The sequence below is a fragment of the Phocoena phocoena genome, chromosome 2 (assembly GCF_963924675.1).
Source record: "Phocoena phocoena chromosome 2, mPhoPho1.1, whole genome shotgun sequence".
Taxonomy (NCBI): Eukaryota; Metazoa; Chordata; class Mammalia; order Artiodactyla; family Phocoenidae; genus Phocoena; species Phocoena phocoena.
This window is the reverse complement of record NC_089220.1, coordinates 73,440,358-73,457,112: the sequence shown is the minus strand read 5'-3', so window position 1 is coordinate 73,457,112 and position 16,755 is coordinate 73,440,358. Positions and strand designations below refer to the sequence as shown.

At 44.1% G+C, this 16,755-nt stretch overlaps 3 protein-coding genes across 4 annotated transcripts; all 3 read right to left on the bottom strand.

Moving 5' to 3' along the window:
* Positions 1-209: 209 nt before the first annotated feature.
* CHMP4A (charged multivesicular body protein 4A) lies at positions 210-3,897 on the bottom strand. The gene is made up of 6 exons (XM_065871040.1): positions 3,782-3,897; positions 2,241-2,390; positions 1,972-2,149; positions 1,289-1,403; positions 988-1,123; positions 210-559 (listed from the first exon to the last, which is right to left on the bottom strand). Exons 1-6 carry the CDS (start codon positions 3,810-3,812, stop codon positions 501-503), a joined length of 669 nt encoding a protein of 222 aa, XP_065727112.1. The 5' UTR covers positions 3,813-3,897; the 3' UTR covers positions 210-500.
* A 440-nt stretch (positions 3,898-4,337) lies between these two features.
* On the bottom strand, positions 4,338-5,851 carry MDP1 (magnesium dependent phosphatase 1). 2 transcript variants are annotated; one of them, XM_065871526.1, is made up of 6 exons: positions 5,708-5,851; positions 5,531-5,591; positions 5,347-5,457; positions 4,913-5,020; positions 4,730-4,815; positions 4,338-4,548 (listed from the first exon to the last, which is right to left on the bottom strand). In XM_065871526.1, the coding sequence occupies exons 1-6, from the start codon at positions 5,742-5,744 to the stop codon at positions 4,457-4,459; spliced, it is 495 nt and encodes a 164-aa protein (XP_065727598.1). In that variant the 5' UTR covers positions 5,745-5,851; the 3' UTR covers positions 4,338-4,456. The 2 variants fall into 2 exon arrangements, with proteins under 2 accessions (XP_065727598.1, XP_065727599.1); XM_065871527.1 differs by lacking the exon at positions 5,347-5,457.
* A 762-nt stretch (positions 5,852-6,613) lies between these two features.
* NEDD8 (NEDD8 ubiquitin like modifier) lies at positions 6,614-16,415 on the bottom strand. Its single transcript, XM_065871529.1, has 4 exons — positions 16,329-16,415; positions 7,824-7,871; positions 7,573-7,655; positions 6,614-6,983 (listed from the first exon to the last, which is right to left on the bottom strand). The coding sequence occupies exons 1-4, from the start codon at positions 16,344-16,346 to the stop codon at positions 6,887-6,889; spliced, it is 246 nt and encodes an 81-aa protein (XP_065727601.1). The 5' UTR covers positions 16,347-16,415; the 3' UTR covers positions 6,614-6,886.
* Between the last annotated feature and the right edge of the window lie 340 nt (positions 16,416-16,755).

Here is a 16,755-nt window from a genome sequence, read left to right as displayed (position 1 = left end):
GTTCTAGGAAAAATAACAGATGGCAGTTTCCTCACCCTCAGCACCAGGCAGCTCTAGGACACACCAGCCTGAGAGATGGAACAGTATCTGCCTGGAGCATAGTAAGTTGAGATAATGGAAGCTCCCATTTCTCCTATGCTCCAACTCCCCTTCATTACTCTCATTACTACTCATTTCTTGAAACAAAGCTCCAAGGACCAGGAGACGAGTTTCAGTTGTAGACAAGGCAGTATAAGCACTAGGGTTCCATCCGCCCAATTTTATTGCGAACGAGGGCACTGTAACTGCTATTAAAGGGAGCCCAGGGGTTCCTCCTGCACCAAGATCCTTCTTCAGGGTTGAGCCTGGGATGGGAGGGCGACAGACCCTTTTCTCAGGCAGGGTCACACTACCACTCTCAGCAGGACCTCCCAACAAGGCCATGTTCCTTTAGCTTAGCACTTGGCACTTAAGGAAAAGAGAACAATGAAGGCAGCGTCAGGTAGACAAGCCCAGACTCATCAGGACACCCACTCAGCCAACTGCTTTAGTGCTTCTTCATCTTCATCCGTTTTGGGAGCTTTGGGGATAAGGATACCCAGAGAAAGAAAGAAGTGTTAAGGCCTCAGCAACTCCCAACCATCCCCTCCTATAACACTCAGAGCCTGCGGAATGCTCTCTCCCAGCAAAGAACCTAAGGGTATGGTCTTGCTTGCTGGGCTGCTGCTAATTCCCACAGCACCTTTGGGCAAATCAGAAGAAGCTGCCTCTTTCTCCGGGCATTTGCAGCCCTAAACCAGGGGACACAGTTTGCTGAGTGAAGCACAGGCCTGATTTCAGTCCTCATTCCCCTTCAGCCAGGTGCCCTTATGCAGTCAACAACCTGTGCAACTGTAGCAGCAACCCTCTCTGCCTGGATCCTTTCAGGCAGGATGGATGAGGAATAATTTTTCCCCATATCTATCCCACCCTCTCAAGTCCCTGAGATGACAGAACAGTCCTGGGTACCTGGCCCTGCAGGAAGATGTGTAGACGGTACACTGGGCAGTGTGACTGGGGGTTCCTCCTCCTTGTCGTCCACATGTAACAATTCTCGGGCCAATTCCTCCTGCTCCAGCTCCTCTAGCTCCTCCAACAGTTCATCCTGGATATGGGATGACAAGATCGCTCAAGACAAAGGAAAATTCTACTTCCAAAAACATACCACTTTTGGACTTTCCCCCAAACCTGTCCCGCAGTTCTCTTGGGCATTCCTTCTGGCTGGTCCCACGCCTTCTCCAATATTCCTTGACCCCTCACTCCCAATCACCTCATCCACATCATCTCCAAATCCCACGGGTCGAGAAATGGCATCTGAGATCTGCTGGGCCAGCTCCTGTTGTTCTGTGATGTCAGCCATCAGTTCATCCACCTTGTCAATGTCCCTGAGAACAAGATACATAGCCCAGAAATCAGGTGACAACCCTGACTTTTTCATCTCACATGAATGAAGACCCTCCTGCCTGTGGCTTCAGACTGACAAATCCATGGCTACTAGGTAAAAGAGATCCCTGGAAAAGTGTAAAGAGGCAAATCTGGGCTAAGAAATGGCAAGAAGACACACTGGGGAGGAATGGTTGCACTCTCTTCTCTGAAGGATCTTTAAAAATGAGGAAAATTGGGAATTCCCTGGCAGTCCAGTGGTTAGGACTGGGTGTTTTCACTGTGGAGGGCCCGGGGTTCAATCCCTGGTCCAGGAACCAAGATCCCACAAGCCTTGCAGTACAGCCAAAAGACCACAAAAAAAAAAGAGGAAAATCATCTTTCCTCCCTTAGAATGCCCCAGCCAGCAAAGAGATCACCTTGCAATAAGCAAGGAGGCTGATAGGGGTCTAGCCATCACAGGCAACTCTACTGTAAATTCATATCTGGAGAGGTTTTAAGATTCACAGTATAATATCAAGCTACTCTCCCCAGTGCCTGGGCCCCCTCCTCCCATCCCCCCGTACCCACATGTCCTGGTAGGCCTTCTTCATGCCTTGGGCAGCAAGCTCCATGGTACGAAGAACTTCTGCATTGGTGGTGGCATTCTCAATGGCCTCACGCTGAAACTCCAGGGTGGATAATGTCCCGTCCGTTTGTGCCAGCTGCTGTTCCAACCTTTTCTTCCTCCGCAAAGCCTGTAGGGCGGCTGATCCAGCCCACACCCTGAACATCAGAGCCAGAAGCCCTTGCTCCCCGCTCCGGGCCCTCCCTGGTGGTGCCTGTCCCTCCCCCATTACCTCTCTTATTCTTCGTCCCATGCTTCTTGGCAGTTTGTAGCTCCTGTTCAATCTTCTGCTCCAGAAATTCCTGTTTCTTGATCAATATCTTCTCCGTCTCCTTCAGTTTCTGTATTGCCTCTTCAGGGGTTGGCCCCCTCTCCTTCTTCTCTGGAGTCCAATGGAGCAGCCCACATTGTGTAAAGGAAAAATATTAGTCACCGATTATTGAGTGCATAGTATGTGCTAGGCACTTGACCGTGTTATTGTTAATCCCCAAACAACTTTCTACGATGAATGTACTATCTCTACGAATGTGAAAACAGGCATAAAGAAGTTAACATTTTGGTCTAAAATCACAATTACTATAGTAAGAGACTGCAAAGGAATTGAAATGTGACAGTATGATTTCCAAAGCCAATATTCTTTTGCTATTCCTAGTTACCTTTCAAGTCATCTCCAGTTGTTTTTTTTTAATAGAATTTATTTTTTTAGAGCAGTTTTGGGTTCACAGCAAACTGAGTGAGTGGAAGGTACAAAGACTTCCCATATACCACCTGCACTCATACATGCATAACCTCTTCATTACCGTGTTCCCCACCAGAGTTCAATCACTTTTTATAATTACTGTTCCACTTGCTATCCTAGGAGATACTCAAGGTCCTGATTCCACAGGATCAAACTGAATGAAGTAGGGCGGCTAGAGAAAAAAAAAAAATCTGATCTCAATTTCTCCCTTCATCTTCTGCGCTTCTAACAGACTTATTAAAAAAAAAAAAATCTGAAGGCCCTAGCCTGCTTAATATCCTTCCATACTCTCCACTGCCTACAGGATAAAATCCAAAAAACTTTAAGACACACAGGGTCCTTCATGATCTGGACCCCGTTTACCTCTCCATCCACACTTTGCTCTTCCTTCAGCGCGTGCGCGCGCACACACACACACACACACACACACTCACGGGGCAGCCAGAACTCCTTTTCCCTAAATATACCATACTTTTTCCTGCCTCTGTTTTGCACAGTTACCTCTTCCTGGAGAACCTCAACCCCCCCCACCTGGCATACTTCTAGCCTTCTGGATCACCACCCGCCGTGCCTGCTTCTTCCGCGCACCCCTGGCTTTTAGGTTAATCTCCATCACGGAGTCGCCACACTACGCTGTAAATGCCAGACTTTGCTTGTCTTCCCGCACCACAGAGGAGCTCACGAGGGGTACCTTTCCTGGGTCACCTCAGATTGCCTCTGGCCCAGCATAAAGGAAGCACCAGTGTTTTGGAAAGGACTGAATGCCGACAGGCAGCAACTTGTCCCCCAGGCCTTAATAGCGGGAGCCAGCGCAGCTGCCACGCTCACCACTCGCACCCCTTCCCGGGCCTCGAGCTCTTCCCTCCAAGGGAAGGAAGGAAGGCAGCTGGAGCCAGGCGCCCTGACAAGGCGGCGCCTCCTGGCCCGGGAGAAGGCCTTGCTGGACCACCAGGGTTTTCAGGACAGCGTCTCCCGGCTCTCCCCCCGCCCCCTGCGGCCAGCACCTCCCAAGAACCAGTCTCGGCCGGGCTCACCCCTCCCGAAGAGCCGGCCGAGCCCACTCATCGCGACCCTAGCCTCTCCCGCCTCCGCCCTACGGCGTCCCGTATGCTTCCGCTTTGCTCCCGGGAGGTGCTGGGCTCATCACTCCGAGACCAGCCTCGGCCAATCCCTCCTTAGGGCACCACGGCGACATCATCAACAAGCGCCAGCGAGACCACTATCACGTGCGACCCGACACACCAGCCCCAAACCCACGCGCTCCTCTTAAAGCGGCCGCTTCGTTTCCCACTATATAAAAAGGTCGCCTCACCCTCCCCAACCCAAAACAAAGTCTTTGCTTCCTGGAAGGAAATGTGCAGGGTAATGCACTCCACTACTTGGGGCCAGTGGAAGAGTTCTTCATGTCCTTGACAGAGCTCAGGAGAGGTGTGGGGATGGGGAGAGCATAAGGGAATCACAGTCTTGGGTTTGCCACAAGTTTATAAGGCAGAACCTGATGCAGTCTAATGCCTCACTTACTGGTCTTGGCACCTCCGGATGGCCCACCCCGGGTCACACTCTAGAAAATTAGAAACAACACACACTGGGTAATATCTCTTCTGCCACACACAAATACACTTTAATAATTTACAAATGCACCTGAAAATGCCCTCCTGATTTCCTTTCAGTTCTATGCCTCAAATGAGGCTCATCCACAGGACTGGACCTCAGAGTCCAGCTTGTGCCTTTGCAAATGTCTCTAATCCTTGAGTTAGGGTCTGAAGGCTCATTCCATTCTGGACATGAATGCTGGTAACACCTAGAAAGAAAGAAGCCACAATTTCACCAGGCCTTCAGGGCTCCCTATTATGACTCTCACCTTTTTGGGGTGTCACCTGCATGCAAACTATCCATCCTGTACATATCTACCTAACCCCTTCCCTCTTAGGAACCCTTTCTCCTCACTCCCCAAATGGCTATCCTTGCCATTCAGTCAGTACCCAGTTTGCTGACATCTACAATATTCCGCTTTTCATCATCAAAGAAGATCATCTGGGAGAAAGGAACTCCAGTCTTCTGATGCAACCTGTGCAAGACACGGCGAGGGTAACCACTCTGGCTTCTTAGCTCCTCCAGCCTCTCTGGTCTTCTGTCTCCCTGCTTCTCCCCTTATCTCAGCGTACCTCTTAAAGTGCGTGACCTTGCTGCCTGGATAGATCTCCCGATGAACAAAGTATCCGACAAGGTCAAAGAGCTCCAGTAGCTGGTTGGCCCCTTCAACCTCACCTGTCCTGCAAAAAGGTGTAGTAGATGGGATCAGGAGAGTGGAGGGCCAAGGCTGCAAGTGAAATTATGTGTAACCAGGGGGAAATCAACTTGCTGTTCTTCCTGGATGGGTAGGCATCCTCCGCCCTGATTCAATTCCATATCCCTCCTGACACAGGTGGCACTAAGCCAATGTTTATTAAACAAAATGCACAGGAGAAGGTACAATTCGAAAAATATACAAATACCTGCAAGTTTGCACCGCCTAAATTTTTGCAGCCAAGGGGTTACACGGGAAGTCTCCTCATGCATGCACCTCTCAGCACTAGACCGACTCAGTCGCTTTTCTTACCGTGAAGCGGCCGCGACGGGCACCCCCAAGCCCTGCAATCTTTCCAGGACCTCAGGCACCTCTGGGTACAGTCGGACGGCCTGGCCCCGCCTATCTCGTACAGTTCCATCACTGGGGAGGGCGAGAGTGTGCTCAGCTCCCGCGGGGCCCCGCCTGGCCCCAGGCCCCCCCAGCCCCGCCTCACCTGCTTTTGTGGAACGGGGGGTCTACGTGCGTGTCCACCCAGAACGGCCACAGCGTGTAATCTGTGAGAGGAAGGAGGGGGAGGTCTCAGCCTGGGCAGGCGCAGGGCCTCGAGAGCATCAACTGAGGTTTGGAAAAAACTGTGCCCTACGAAACGCTTCCCAATCCAGCCCCTCACCTAGATCGAAGACTACGAGCTTCGGGAGCCGCGCCATGACCCGCGCCAGCGGGCTGCGCGCACGGAGGCGGGCCTTTCTGCCGCGGCTCCCAGGCCGCCCCGCGGGCCTTAGAGAAGCGGCGACTAGAGCGTCGCCAACCTGAGCTGGGACGATCGGCCCCAAAACCTCGCAAGAGCGCCTTCTGGTGGTGGTGGTGGGGAGGACCGCAGCAAAGTGCCAATGCCAAGTCTCTCCAAGGGATATTCTTCCCTTGCTTCTCCACCCCACCCGGCCTCGCCAGCTTCTACTGAGCTAGAGGAGACAAGGAAGGGAAACCCTTTCGTCTGGCACCCGTCTCTCATTTTATCTCACCAACTGAGCCCTAAAGTGATCCATCATAGCTTGTCACTCCACACTCATCCTTTCTCCACATCAGCCACTCCACCGTATACAGCCTAGAGCCCTCAGCAATATTCCAGCCATAAAAGAATGCAGTGTCGGCTAAGCTCTTGATGCCTTTCTTGAAACAGGCCCCAAATGTCCAGTAGAGTCACAATGGGGGAGAATTCACTCTCCTGGTTTCTACCACCCACGTCAGTAGTATGCTGACAGATATGTAACAACCAGTTTGGGGAGAAGGACTGATTTGTATTGTTTGTCAATTTCTGTAAATATTCCTACCATTGCCAATTTCAAGCTACCAACACGAAGTCACTTAATATGGGGTTAGGAAAGATGCCAACAATTAGCTCTGGAGCGGGATAAGAGCTGGCTCCGGCACACCACTGAGTGTAGACTCTTAAGAATCTGAGAACCCCTCTAAGGGCACATTCTCTTACACTGTCCTACTCCTTCAGCCTGGTATAACTGAGTGTGCATTGGCCCATTTTGATTTCAGTCACGTTTGTGCAATAGAAGAAAGATTCCAGGAGGCCAGGAAATATTTTATTGACAACCAGGGACATAGCCATTAACAGAGGGAAGCACACAGGACTGCAAACTAAAACCCAATAGCCAGCAAGGGCCCTTTGGGCCAGGAACACTGCATCCTGGGGTCCTCACAGTCTCCCACCAACAGACACACAAGACTGGGCATCCAGGAGAGGGGGCAGTGGCTCTGGTGTCCCACAGTGTGAGAGGATACATGATTCCTCATAATGAGCAACAGGGCAAGGAGGTGAAATGGAGGGGGGGGTCCATCACTGCCTAAGACCACCTCCTCCTCTCAGAGCCAATACCAGGTGGAGGACTGAACCACCTAGTATCTTGTAATCAGCTGCTGTCTTCTCATCGTTCCTGCAGGAAGAGGCAAAAAAAAAAAAAAGAAAAAAGGTATTAGAAATAAATACCATCTAGAGCAAGGTTCTTAACCTGGGTTTCATGGATCTGCCTGGGGATCTATGAATGCAGATGAGAAAAAAATTACATCTTTATATTTTTACTAACCCCTAACTGAAATTTGATATTTCTTTCAGTTTTGAACACAGGCAAAAAACCCACAGGGGTATCATTAGCAATATGGGTAACTTGTTAACAACAAAAGTTAGATATTTTCCTATCATTTCACAACTGTTTGTAGGTATCTTGAAAATCTTTTAAAATTAGTCATTATATCCATCATTAGATCTTAATGAAGTACATATATTACAAACTTGCTTTTTTAGTAGTGTGATCAGTGTATTTCGATCCTATTAGTTTCTTTTGTAATTCCATGCATTTTATTTTATGTCTGCAAAAATCTAATTCTGAGAAGGGGTTCATAGCCTTCATCAAATTGCCAAAGGGTCTGAGACAACAAAAAAAAGGCAGGCCTGCTCCACCTCCAGTACTTGCATCTTCATCTTCACATAAGATGGCCACGCCCTCATTCCCATTCCAAACTTACATCTGTTTACCACTGTAGATGAGCCGCTGCTGCTGTGGGGGGATTCCCTCTTTCTCCTCCACACGCTCCTTGATTCGCTCCACCTTTAGGGGTACAAGTAGTCAGGGGTTGCTCAGGGGGAAGGACCGTGGAACGGGAAAGAACAAGAGCTATGCAGAGAGTATGAGAGCGGAAGGACTCAGTTCATCAGCATACCCAAGCAAGTGTACATGTAGGGAGATAGGCATGGAGAGGTACTGGGCGTACATTACCTTGTCTGTGGGTTCAATGTCAATCTCAATCTCCTTTCCGGTCAGCGTCTGAAACAGGCAACGGTTTCATGAATCCTATAGCCCAATATACAATTTGTCTCCTAGGTAAAACATCCTGGCCTAGTCTTGGGGGATCTACTACCTTCTGAGAAACGCACATTCTCAAAGCTGATTTGAAGTATCAGAAGTTTTGACCACACCCGATTTCAGACATTTTTAGGCTGTGAACAACTTTGATAGGGGAAGATTCTGTAAACCATTTGACCCTTTTAATCTCACAGGTCATCTCACCTCCCATTCTGCTAGAATCTAAGAGAATACCATAGCTCCTTTCGATAAGACAGCAATGAGAATTGTCCTAAGGAAAGTACTCCTTTGAGAAGGACCTTATCTCATGTACCAATGCTAGAAATTAACATTCAGATAACTCAAAGAATTCTCTCAGGGACACTGGAGATCACCTCTGACCAACTTTTTTTTTTTTAATATTTATTTATTTATTTGGTTGCACTGGGTCTTAGTTGTGGCAGGAGGGCTCCTCAGTTGTGGCATGCAAACCCTTAGTTGCAGCATGCATGTGGGATCTAGTTCCCTGACCAGGGATTGAACCCAGGTCCCCTGCATTGGGAGCACAGAGTCTCAACCACTGCACCACCAGGGAAGTCCCTGACCAACTTTTTAAGTAATACTAGAATTCAACATTCTATTCTCCCATATCTTCTCCAGACTTCCACCTAAATCCTAAATTGCAGCTCTGGTCTTCTTGACTTCTTCTATAGACAAAGAGCTGCTGATATTCAAACAATAATTATACTCATTGTACACTTATAAACGTGCTTCATCCAATCTAATCTCCCATCCATCCTTGCTCTTCAAACTCCATCTGCACCAGTCTACAGTAATCCATAATTTAGGGGCATTTTCCTTGCTTCTACTGTTTTTCTTGTTGCCATGCCCTCTTCCGCTCTTTTGCAAACCTTCAAGGGACACTTTAAGATTGATGACTTGTCCCCAGTACACTTTAAGAGCCATTACAGCTAGTTGTTTAAGTGTCAAACTCTCCAATTTATACTCCAGCTCCCTAAAGGACAGAGACTGTTCAGTCTTCCTAATTTAAGCACAAAGCACAGTGTTTGACATAGAAGCAGTCAATAAATATTGGTGGAACAGCTAAATACACCAATGATCATGTTATGATCACAGCCAACATTTACTGAACACTTTCCAAGAGTTAGAAACTATGCTGAGTATCTTACATGCGTCAATACATTTAATCCTTGCAAGTACTTGTGAGATATGTACTATTACTATCACCATTTATAGTTGAGGAAAATGGGGTTTGGACAGGTTAAAAAGGAGAGTATGAATCCAAACACAAACTCTCTGGCCCCAGAACCTGAGCTTTCAGCTCTGTACTCAGTACTGCCCAAGTCTGGCTGATCTAGTATTGAGACCCAATGTACACTCCTGTGGTGGACTCACAAAATAACATATGGTTCCTACTTATGATATTCACAAAGACCAGCATGAAGAAAGTGCTTAGGATCTAACTTCTCAACCATGAGAATGGTTCACTACTAAGGATATTTCAAAAAATGCAAGAGTAACTCCTTTGGATTGACCTGTTTGGATGCAAAAGAATAAATTACAAAAGTAATTTTCAAGTTTCCACCCCAACTCAAGCTGGTCTGTTTGAAAATTTTCAATAGTCTATGCTAAAATGAGAAAAATAATGACAACAATGAGATTTTCATGAAACTAAATATTTTCAGGTGTTAAAATGTCCTTTTATGAAATGACAGTGACAATATATGGTATTTCTTTAGGCTCCTTCCCGACAAAATGATAAGCATGCAATACCATGTTGTCCACAAATTATCTCAATTTATTGATCATAATACTTTAAATGCAAAGACTCTTTAACCAGACAATTCTATTTCTAGATAACTAACCTTAAGGAAAAACTTGAAATTTGAGTACGTATTCAAAGAGGAACATATGAGGTTTACTGCAACACCTTTCATAAAAGCAAAACACAAGAAACAGCCTAATGCCTATTAATAGGAAAACTATTAAACTATGGTACAGCCATAAAATTATATATATATATATATATATATATATATATATATATTTTTTTTTTTTTTTTTTTTTTTTTCCCTGTATGCAGGCCTCTCACTGTTGTGGCCTCTCCTGCTGCGGAGCACAGGCTCCGGACGCGCAGGCTCAGCAGCCATGGCTCACGGGCCCAGCCGCTCCACGGCATGTGGGATCTTCCCAGACCGGGGCAAGAACCTGTGTCCCCTGCATCGGCAGGCGGACTCTCAACCACTGCGCCACCAGGGAAGCCCTAGAATGATATATTTATTATGCAACAGTTTATACACTAACATGGAAAGATCTAGAGAATGTATGATTATGTATCATTTTCTATATGTAAATATATACATACATACATGCATAGAAGAAAGGATTAAAAGTATACCTATCTCCTAAAATTATGATGATCCTTGAGAAGGGGAGTAGGATTGAGGAGACCAAAGCTAACTCTCCCTTTATCTGTACTATCTAATAAAATATCTAATAAAAATATATTCCTTTATCACATGAATATTAATAAATATTCATTCTGATTTAATAATAACAATTTTTAAAGAGTACAAAAGACTCTAACGGAAAGCCTAGAACTGCTCTCCCAAGAGTCAGATGTTTGGGCTTTATGACATTTGAAAAAAATTATTGGTTTATAAAATCTAAATCTCTAGCACTGGTCCTTTGTTTCTGAGATCGACTATAGAAGCCTATGAATGTTTCCAGAGAGCAATCTGGCATATGGTGTCCCAGCAATAACACTTCTGGGAAAATAATCCTCTGTCCAAAAATATACCTATGACAATGAATTGCAACTTTTTGAAACTGAAAAACTAGAAACGCAATCTAAATATCACACAATTGAGGGTTAAATAAATTATGGTACAAACACAGGGGGAAAATCACACAGTTCTCAAACAATATTTAGACTAACAGTATAATTCTTATTTTGTAACTAAATAAATAAACACACACATACATGTATTTATATGCTTTCAAAAAAGTTTGGAAGGATGTAGACATCAGTGCTTTTATCTTGAGTTTTGAGATTATGGGTGATTTAAATTATTTTCTTTGTGCTTTTTTGTATTTTCCATTTTTTAATACCATGAATACACTGGGATGAGAAAAAAAATTTTAAACAATGTCCTTGATGAGAGTATAAGGAAACCATTCTGTAAAGCAGCACTGTCCACTAGAGATAGAAACTTAGTGAAAGCCACATATACAATATTAAATATTCTAGCAGCCACATTTTTAAAAGGTGAAATTAATTTTAATATTCTGAAACCCAATATATTCAAATTATTAATATATTTTACATTCTTTTCTTCTAACCAAATCTTCAAAATTCTGTGCGCATTTCATACTGACAGCACACCTCAATTCAGATGATAAGTTATCATCTGAAATACTTGATCTGTATTTAAGTTTCACAATTTACAGTTGAAAAAGTATGTTTACGTTCCCAACTTGTTCCAAACAAGTTAAAAGTTTTCCAACTACTGAATAAAGTTTCAGTTCTTATATTAATTAAAATCAAATACAAATAAAATAATTGAGTTCCTCAGTCTCACTAGCCACATTTCCAGTGGTCAATAGTGCACGTGGGCAAATGGCCACTGTACTGGACACTGCTCAAGGATCCCAGCTAATGTAGGAAGCAACAATAAAATCAGAATATCCCCATTTTGTAACCTCCAATGAAATAATGGATCTAGGCAATGACTAACATCGCAGAAAGCAAAACAACCTGACAGAAGTATGTCACAATACCACCTATGAATGATTCTCACACATGAACAGACAAAAAGGACTAATCAAGCCTCTCGATCTTATTACCTATTGACAGGAAATATAGAGGAAAGAGGAATATATTAAAAGACAGCATGGGAATGTAATCAGCAAAATTCAAACTATAGGAAACTCTACGGGAACAACCACCTAGATTATTCAACAAGAAAAAAAATGGGGGAAATGGGGAATTACAGGTTTAAAGAGGCCTAAAATACTTATCAACCAACTACAATGTATGAATCTTAGTTGGATCCAGATTCCAACAAATTGTAAAAAACAAATGAGACAATGATAGTGTGAAATCACTGTTGATTTTTTAGGTGTAATAATTATGGTTATGTTAGTAAAAAAAGTTCTTTTTTACAGATAAATACTGAAATATATACCAATAGTATACGCTATGCTATCTGGGACTTGCTCCTTAAAACGTAAGGTAAGGAAAGTTGGTGAGTATAAATAAAATAAGATTGGCCATGAGATGATCGTTTTTGAAGCTTCGTATAGGGTGCATTATTCCTTCTCTCTGCTGTTGTATATGTCTGAAATTGTCATAATTAAAATCATTTAAAACTGAACAATTTTAAAAGATATTCTTGATTTCAATTTTAAAAGATATTTTAAAAGACCATGTCATACTGGATTTCTTCCCTCACATCTGGTCATTGTGACCTGGGAATACATTCAACGCTATTCAACTAGTCTATGATGAACCTCAGCCTGACATTCTGCTATAAGCACTGTAGGGGATATAAAAGAAATTAAGTGACCCAGCCCTTGCCAACAATTTCTTTCAAGTGAAGATTTACAACCAAGAGACACTGAGACATACAATTAATAGAACAAACCAATACACAAGAAATGCCATACTGAATGTTATCGTCCAAAATACAAGGGGCAGTGACAAAGTGCTGTGGTGAGGGAAAATCAACAGTGATTAATTTAAACCTGAGATAACATTTCACACCCACTAAAATCGCTATAATAAAGATGGGTGCAGAGTAGCTGGAATGCTCACTCATTGTAAGTAGGGATGTAAAATGGTGCCATACTTTGGAGATCTGTTTGGCAGCATCTTTTAAAGTTATACATGACCTAGTAATTCCATTCCTAGGTATTTATCCAAAGGAAATGAAAACGTAAGTCCACAAAAAGACAATGTTCGTATCATCATTTCTGGCTATTAGAAGCCTCCTTCATAATAGCCAGAAACTGGAAATAACCCAAACGTCCATCAACAGGAGAATGGATAAACAAATTGTGATATAGTCATTTAATGTAGTATTACCAAGTAATAAGAAGGAGCTACAGACACAACAACAGACATAATGCTGAGTGAAAGAAGCCAGACACAAAAATGATATATTCTATAATTCCATTATATGAAATTCTAAAACAAGCAAAACTAACCTATGGAACTTTCAGAGGGCAGGGGTGAAAATGTTCTAGATCTGTGGCTACATGGGGGTATACTGTTGTTAAAAACTCCTTGAACTTAACCCTTAAGAGCTTTGTGTTTTATTTTACGTTTAAAAAAGCATGAATGAGAAAACTGGGGCTTAGATAGTAAAGACAGGTGCCCAGAGTAATTTGCTAAGAGGAATCAATGCAGGATCTGAGGTTAGGGAATAATATGATGAAAAAGAAGGTTAAAGAAGACCTGTACACTATGATTTTGTACACCGTATTTTGGTATAGACTCTAAACTTTATTATTATTTTTAAAAAAAATACATATACTTTATTTTTTTAAAGAATTTTTTGATGTGGACCATTTTTTAAAGGCTTTATTGAATTTGTTACAATATTGTTTCTGTTTTATGTTTTGGGATCGAACCCACACCCCCTACACTGGAAGGTGAAGTCTTAACCATTGGACCACCAGGGAAGTCCCTAGACTCTAAACTTTAGAGGGGAATGGCAGTAGGAAATCTTGTTGGAGGTATCCCAACAAGAGGTATTTCTCTGGAGGTATCACAGAGAAATAAAGATATAAGTTAATGAGACCCCAGATGAGAACAAGGGTAATGTGGGAATAGAAAGAAAATCAACAGAAAGATGTATCAAAAGAAAAATTAGGTTCTATAAGAGAACAATGATTTTAAAGAACTGGGTTCCAGGTAACTGGTAGATTGATGGGATCAATATATGAGATGAGTATTGGGAAGATGGCTTAAGACAGAAGATGCTGTATTTAATTTTAGAAACACAGAGATGAGGTATCGAGAGAAGTTTTAAATCACGAGTGTGCCAACTAAAGGATGTCACTTGCCTCCTGGTTCTACAAGAATTAAGTCATTAGCCACTGCAGTCGTTGACTTTCAACCCAGCCTGAAAGGAGTTCAAGGTGGAGACAGGAATGAGGCACATCAGGAGTGTGCTCTGGGAAAATTAATAGAACAGGCCTTTAGATAGTTAGATATTTTCAGGAGAAAATTTTATGAACCCAAATTCTTGCATCTTCCCATACTTAGAAAAGCACTAAAACCATTAACTAAGATATCTGTTCCTCTTAACTAGCAGCAACCTTCTACCGAGATGCGTGCTTGATTACCCTTTGCCAAAATCACATACATGCTGACCTCCCCCACTTACCTTTGGAGCAGTTCCTCAGTGCTATCTAAGAGGCTGTCTCCTGGGCTAAGGTCCTCAGTAAGTCCCCAAATAAACTGAACTCACAGCTCTTATGTTGTGTGTTTTTCCTTCCATCGACAAGGGATTTAGTTGTAAAAGATTGCAAAAAGAGATACGGAATAAGTTACCTACATGGAGAACGACAGTGGAAGAATGAATAATTCACAAAGGAACCCTGCTAAAAAACCTATCATTTGTATAGTAGTTCACAGCTAATTGCTTTATTTATTTAACATACAAAAATGTATTTAACATACAAAAAAGAAAGAGAAAGATGGACAGAGAAACCTATTTGAAGGTGGAAAGGAAAGTGTTTTGGGAAAGGAGCCTGACAGGTTTAGAGAAGTACTAAATACAAATGGATTCAAAGAAAGTAGAACCTTGTATACTCCCCAGACGAGCAGAAATGCAGAATGTTAGAAATGCAGAATCTCGGGCTCCGTCCCAGACCACTGAATTAGAATCAGCATTTTAACAAGATCCCCAGGTGATTCTTACACATTTTTAAGTTGAGAAGCCCATCTAGAATACAGTATTTTCTTAAACTGCAGGTCTCAACCCATCAGTGGGTTATGAAATCAACTTGGAATAGAATTCAAAATACCAGAGCATATCACACACAGTTATTTTGTGTTGTATGGGACCATGAGGTAAAATTTTTTTGTGTAGGTTGAGATTTAAAAAAAGGTTTACAAAACACTGAACAAAAGTATAGTAATAACCTCTTCTTTGGACTAAGAGAACCTGAGAATCCATATGTATTGAAATGACATAAGCATTCACTTGCTAATGTTTCTCAAGACTTTTTGGACAGTGACCCACACTAAGAAATACGTATTAACTAATACCATATCCATGCATGTAATATACATACAAAATAAAACCCAAAATTTCACAAACAATCCTCTTACCCAGAAGTATACCCTGATATCTCTATTTTTTTCTTTTTCTTGTTGCTTGTGACCCACGGACTTATTAAACTGATTTTACCACTAGTGACTGTTTTATAGCTCATTACTCAAAATTTGAGAAACAATGACCTTCAACATGCTGCTTGGCCTCAATCCTTAGCTAAGATGGTGGTTCAGAAGGACTGAAGAGGTTAATGGCTATTATGCATGATAAATACACTAAAGAGCTGATGAAATAACGACAGACTTCCTTGGCAGTTTTTTTTTTTTAAATGCTAAACTAACGTTGCACTGCATCAATTGTTAGTTTTTGTCCCTCCCTCTTAAGGCACAAAGGAGGAAATAGCAGATAGGACTAATGAGGGTTGGAAACTGGTGAAGAACCACGGGAGGCGGGATGGAGATGAAGGAAAGAAACACTGCTAGTACCAAGAACTAGGGCACTGATAACTAACCTGCCTCAGTCAAGGAAGTGAGTCTGGTCCACGATGCTGGCTCAGAAATGCAGGTGCTAACTGAACACGCTCCCAGCTTTGTTTCCTGAAGGCCGGCTGAGATACTACACCTTGGCGACAACTAGCAAAAGCTCACAGTCTAGTTCCTGGGAGGCCCCGGTTCCCTAGGCTACGTTTTTGTGCTGTACTCGGAGTAGCCTACGTGCCTACGTTAGGGGCTGGGAGAAGCAGGTAACTGGGGCATGAACGATGGAGAACAGAGCTTATTCCAAGAATCCGAGAGAGAGGGGGGCCAAGATGCTGCTAGGCCTTCTCTATGACCGCGGGGGTTCGAACACAGCGAGACCCCGGACAAAGGCGGCCTCCTTCTGGATCAAGGAACGGTCCCGGAATGAAAGCAGGGACAGCACAGACCCCGGGGTCGTCTGGCTGGGCCAGCCCCTGCTCTCGAAGCCCTTTTGGGGACCCCCCCCACATCCCATCAACCCTCGCGCGGAGCCCCGAGGCTGTCAGCCCCCTCCAGGCTCGGGAAAGGCGTGGTTTTCCTTCCCGGCTTCTCCCTTAACGCACAGCGGCCAGCCCAGTACCACTGCGTCTTGGCAAGGCTGGAGGTGCTCCCACCTTCACTTTAATTAGCATCTTCTTCCCAGTTTGGGGCTGCACACAGATAAACTGCTGCTTCTACCGCTGCGATCGCCGATGCAGCTCCCCAGCACTCAGCCTGTGGGAGTCACTTCTGCTTCCGGGTCACTGCCTGGCCCCACCCCCACCCCCCCCACCCCGCACCTCGCTCCTCCCACTTCTTTCCACGGGGTTCCGGAAAGGCTCAGGAATGCGTCCGCGTTTCGTTTCTGTGGCGTCGTTAAAAAAAAAAAAAAAAAAAAGGGAGGCGGCCCGCCTAGTTACAGCAGAGATGACGCCTCTGCAATTCTGAGAGTCCCCAGCAAGCCGGGGCTAGTATAAAGCGAGGGCGGAACGAACGACTCCTCCCATCATGCCAGGGGGCAGCTCCGCGCGTCCCACCCTGGGAGTTATAGTTCCCTGCCCC

What these genes read in the sequence shown, in the direction of transcription:
- CHMP4A (XM_065871040.1), bottom strand. Translation starts at nt 3,812, where the DNA reads ATGAGTGGGCTCGGCCGGCTCTTCGGGAGGG. An exon ending in CGGCCGGCTCTTCGGGAGGG is followed by an intron (nt 2,391 to 3,781) that starts GTGAGCCCGGCC and finishes ATTGGACTCCAG; the next exon opens with AGAAGAAGGAGAGGGGGCCA. An exon ending in AAGAAGGCCTACCAGGACAT is followed by an intron (nt 1,404 to 1,971) that starts GTGGGTACGGGG and finishes TCTTGTTCTCAG; the next exon opens with GGACATTGACAAGGTGGATG.
- MDP1 (XM_065871526.1), bottom strand. Translation starts at nt 5,744, where the DNA reads ATGGCGCGGCTCCCGAAGCTCGTAGTCTTCGATCTAG. An exon ending in GCTCGTAGTCTTCGATCTAG is followed by an intron (nt 5,592 to 5,707) that starts GTGAGGGGCTGG and finishes TTCCTCTCACAG; the next exon opens with ATTACACGCTGTGGCCGTTC. An exon ending in CCCCCGTTCCACAAAAGCAG is followed by an intron (nt 5,458 to 5,530) that starts GTGAGGCGGGGC and finishes CGCCCTCCCCAG; the next exon opens with TGATGGAACTGTACGAGATA.
- NEDD8 (XM_065871529.1), bottom strand. An exon ending in ACATTGAACCCACAGACAAG is followed by an intron (nt 7,656 to 7,823) that starts GTAATGTACGCC and finishes GTACCCCTAAAG; the next exon opens with GTGGAGCGAATCAAGGAGCG. An exon ending in ATCTACAGTGGTAAACAGAT is followed by an intron (nt 6,984 to 7,572) that starts GTAAGTTTGGAA and finishes CTCTTCCTGCAG; the next exon opens with GAACGATGAGAAGACAGCAG.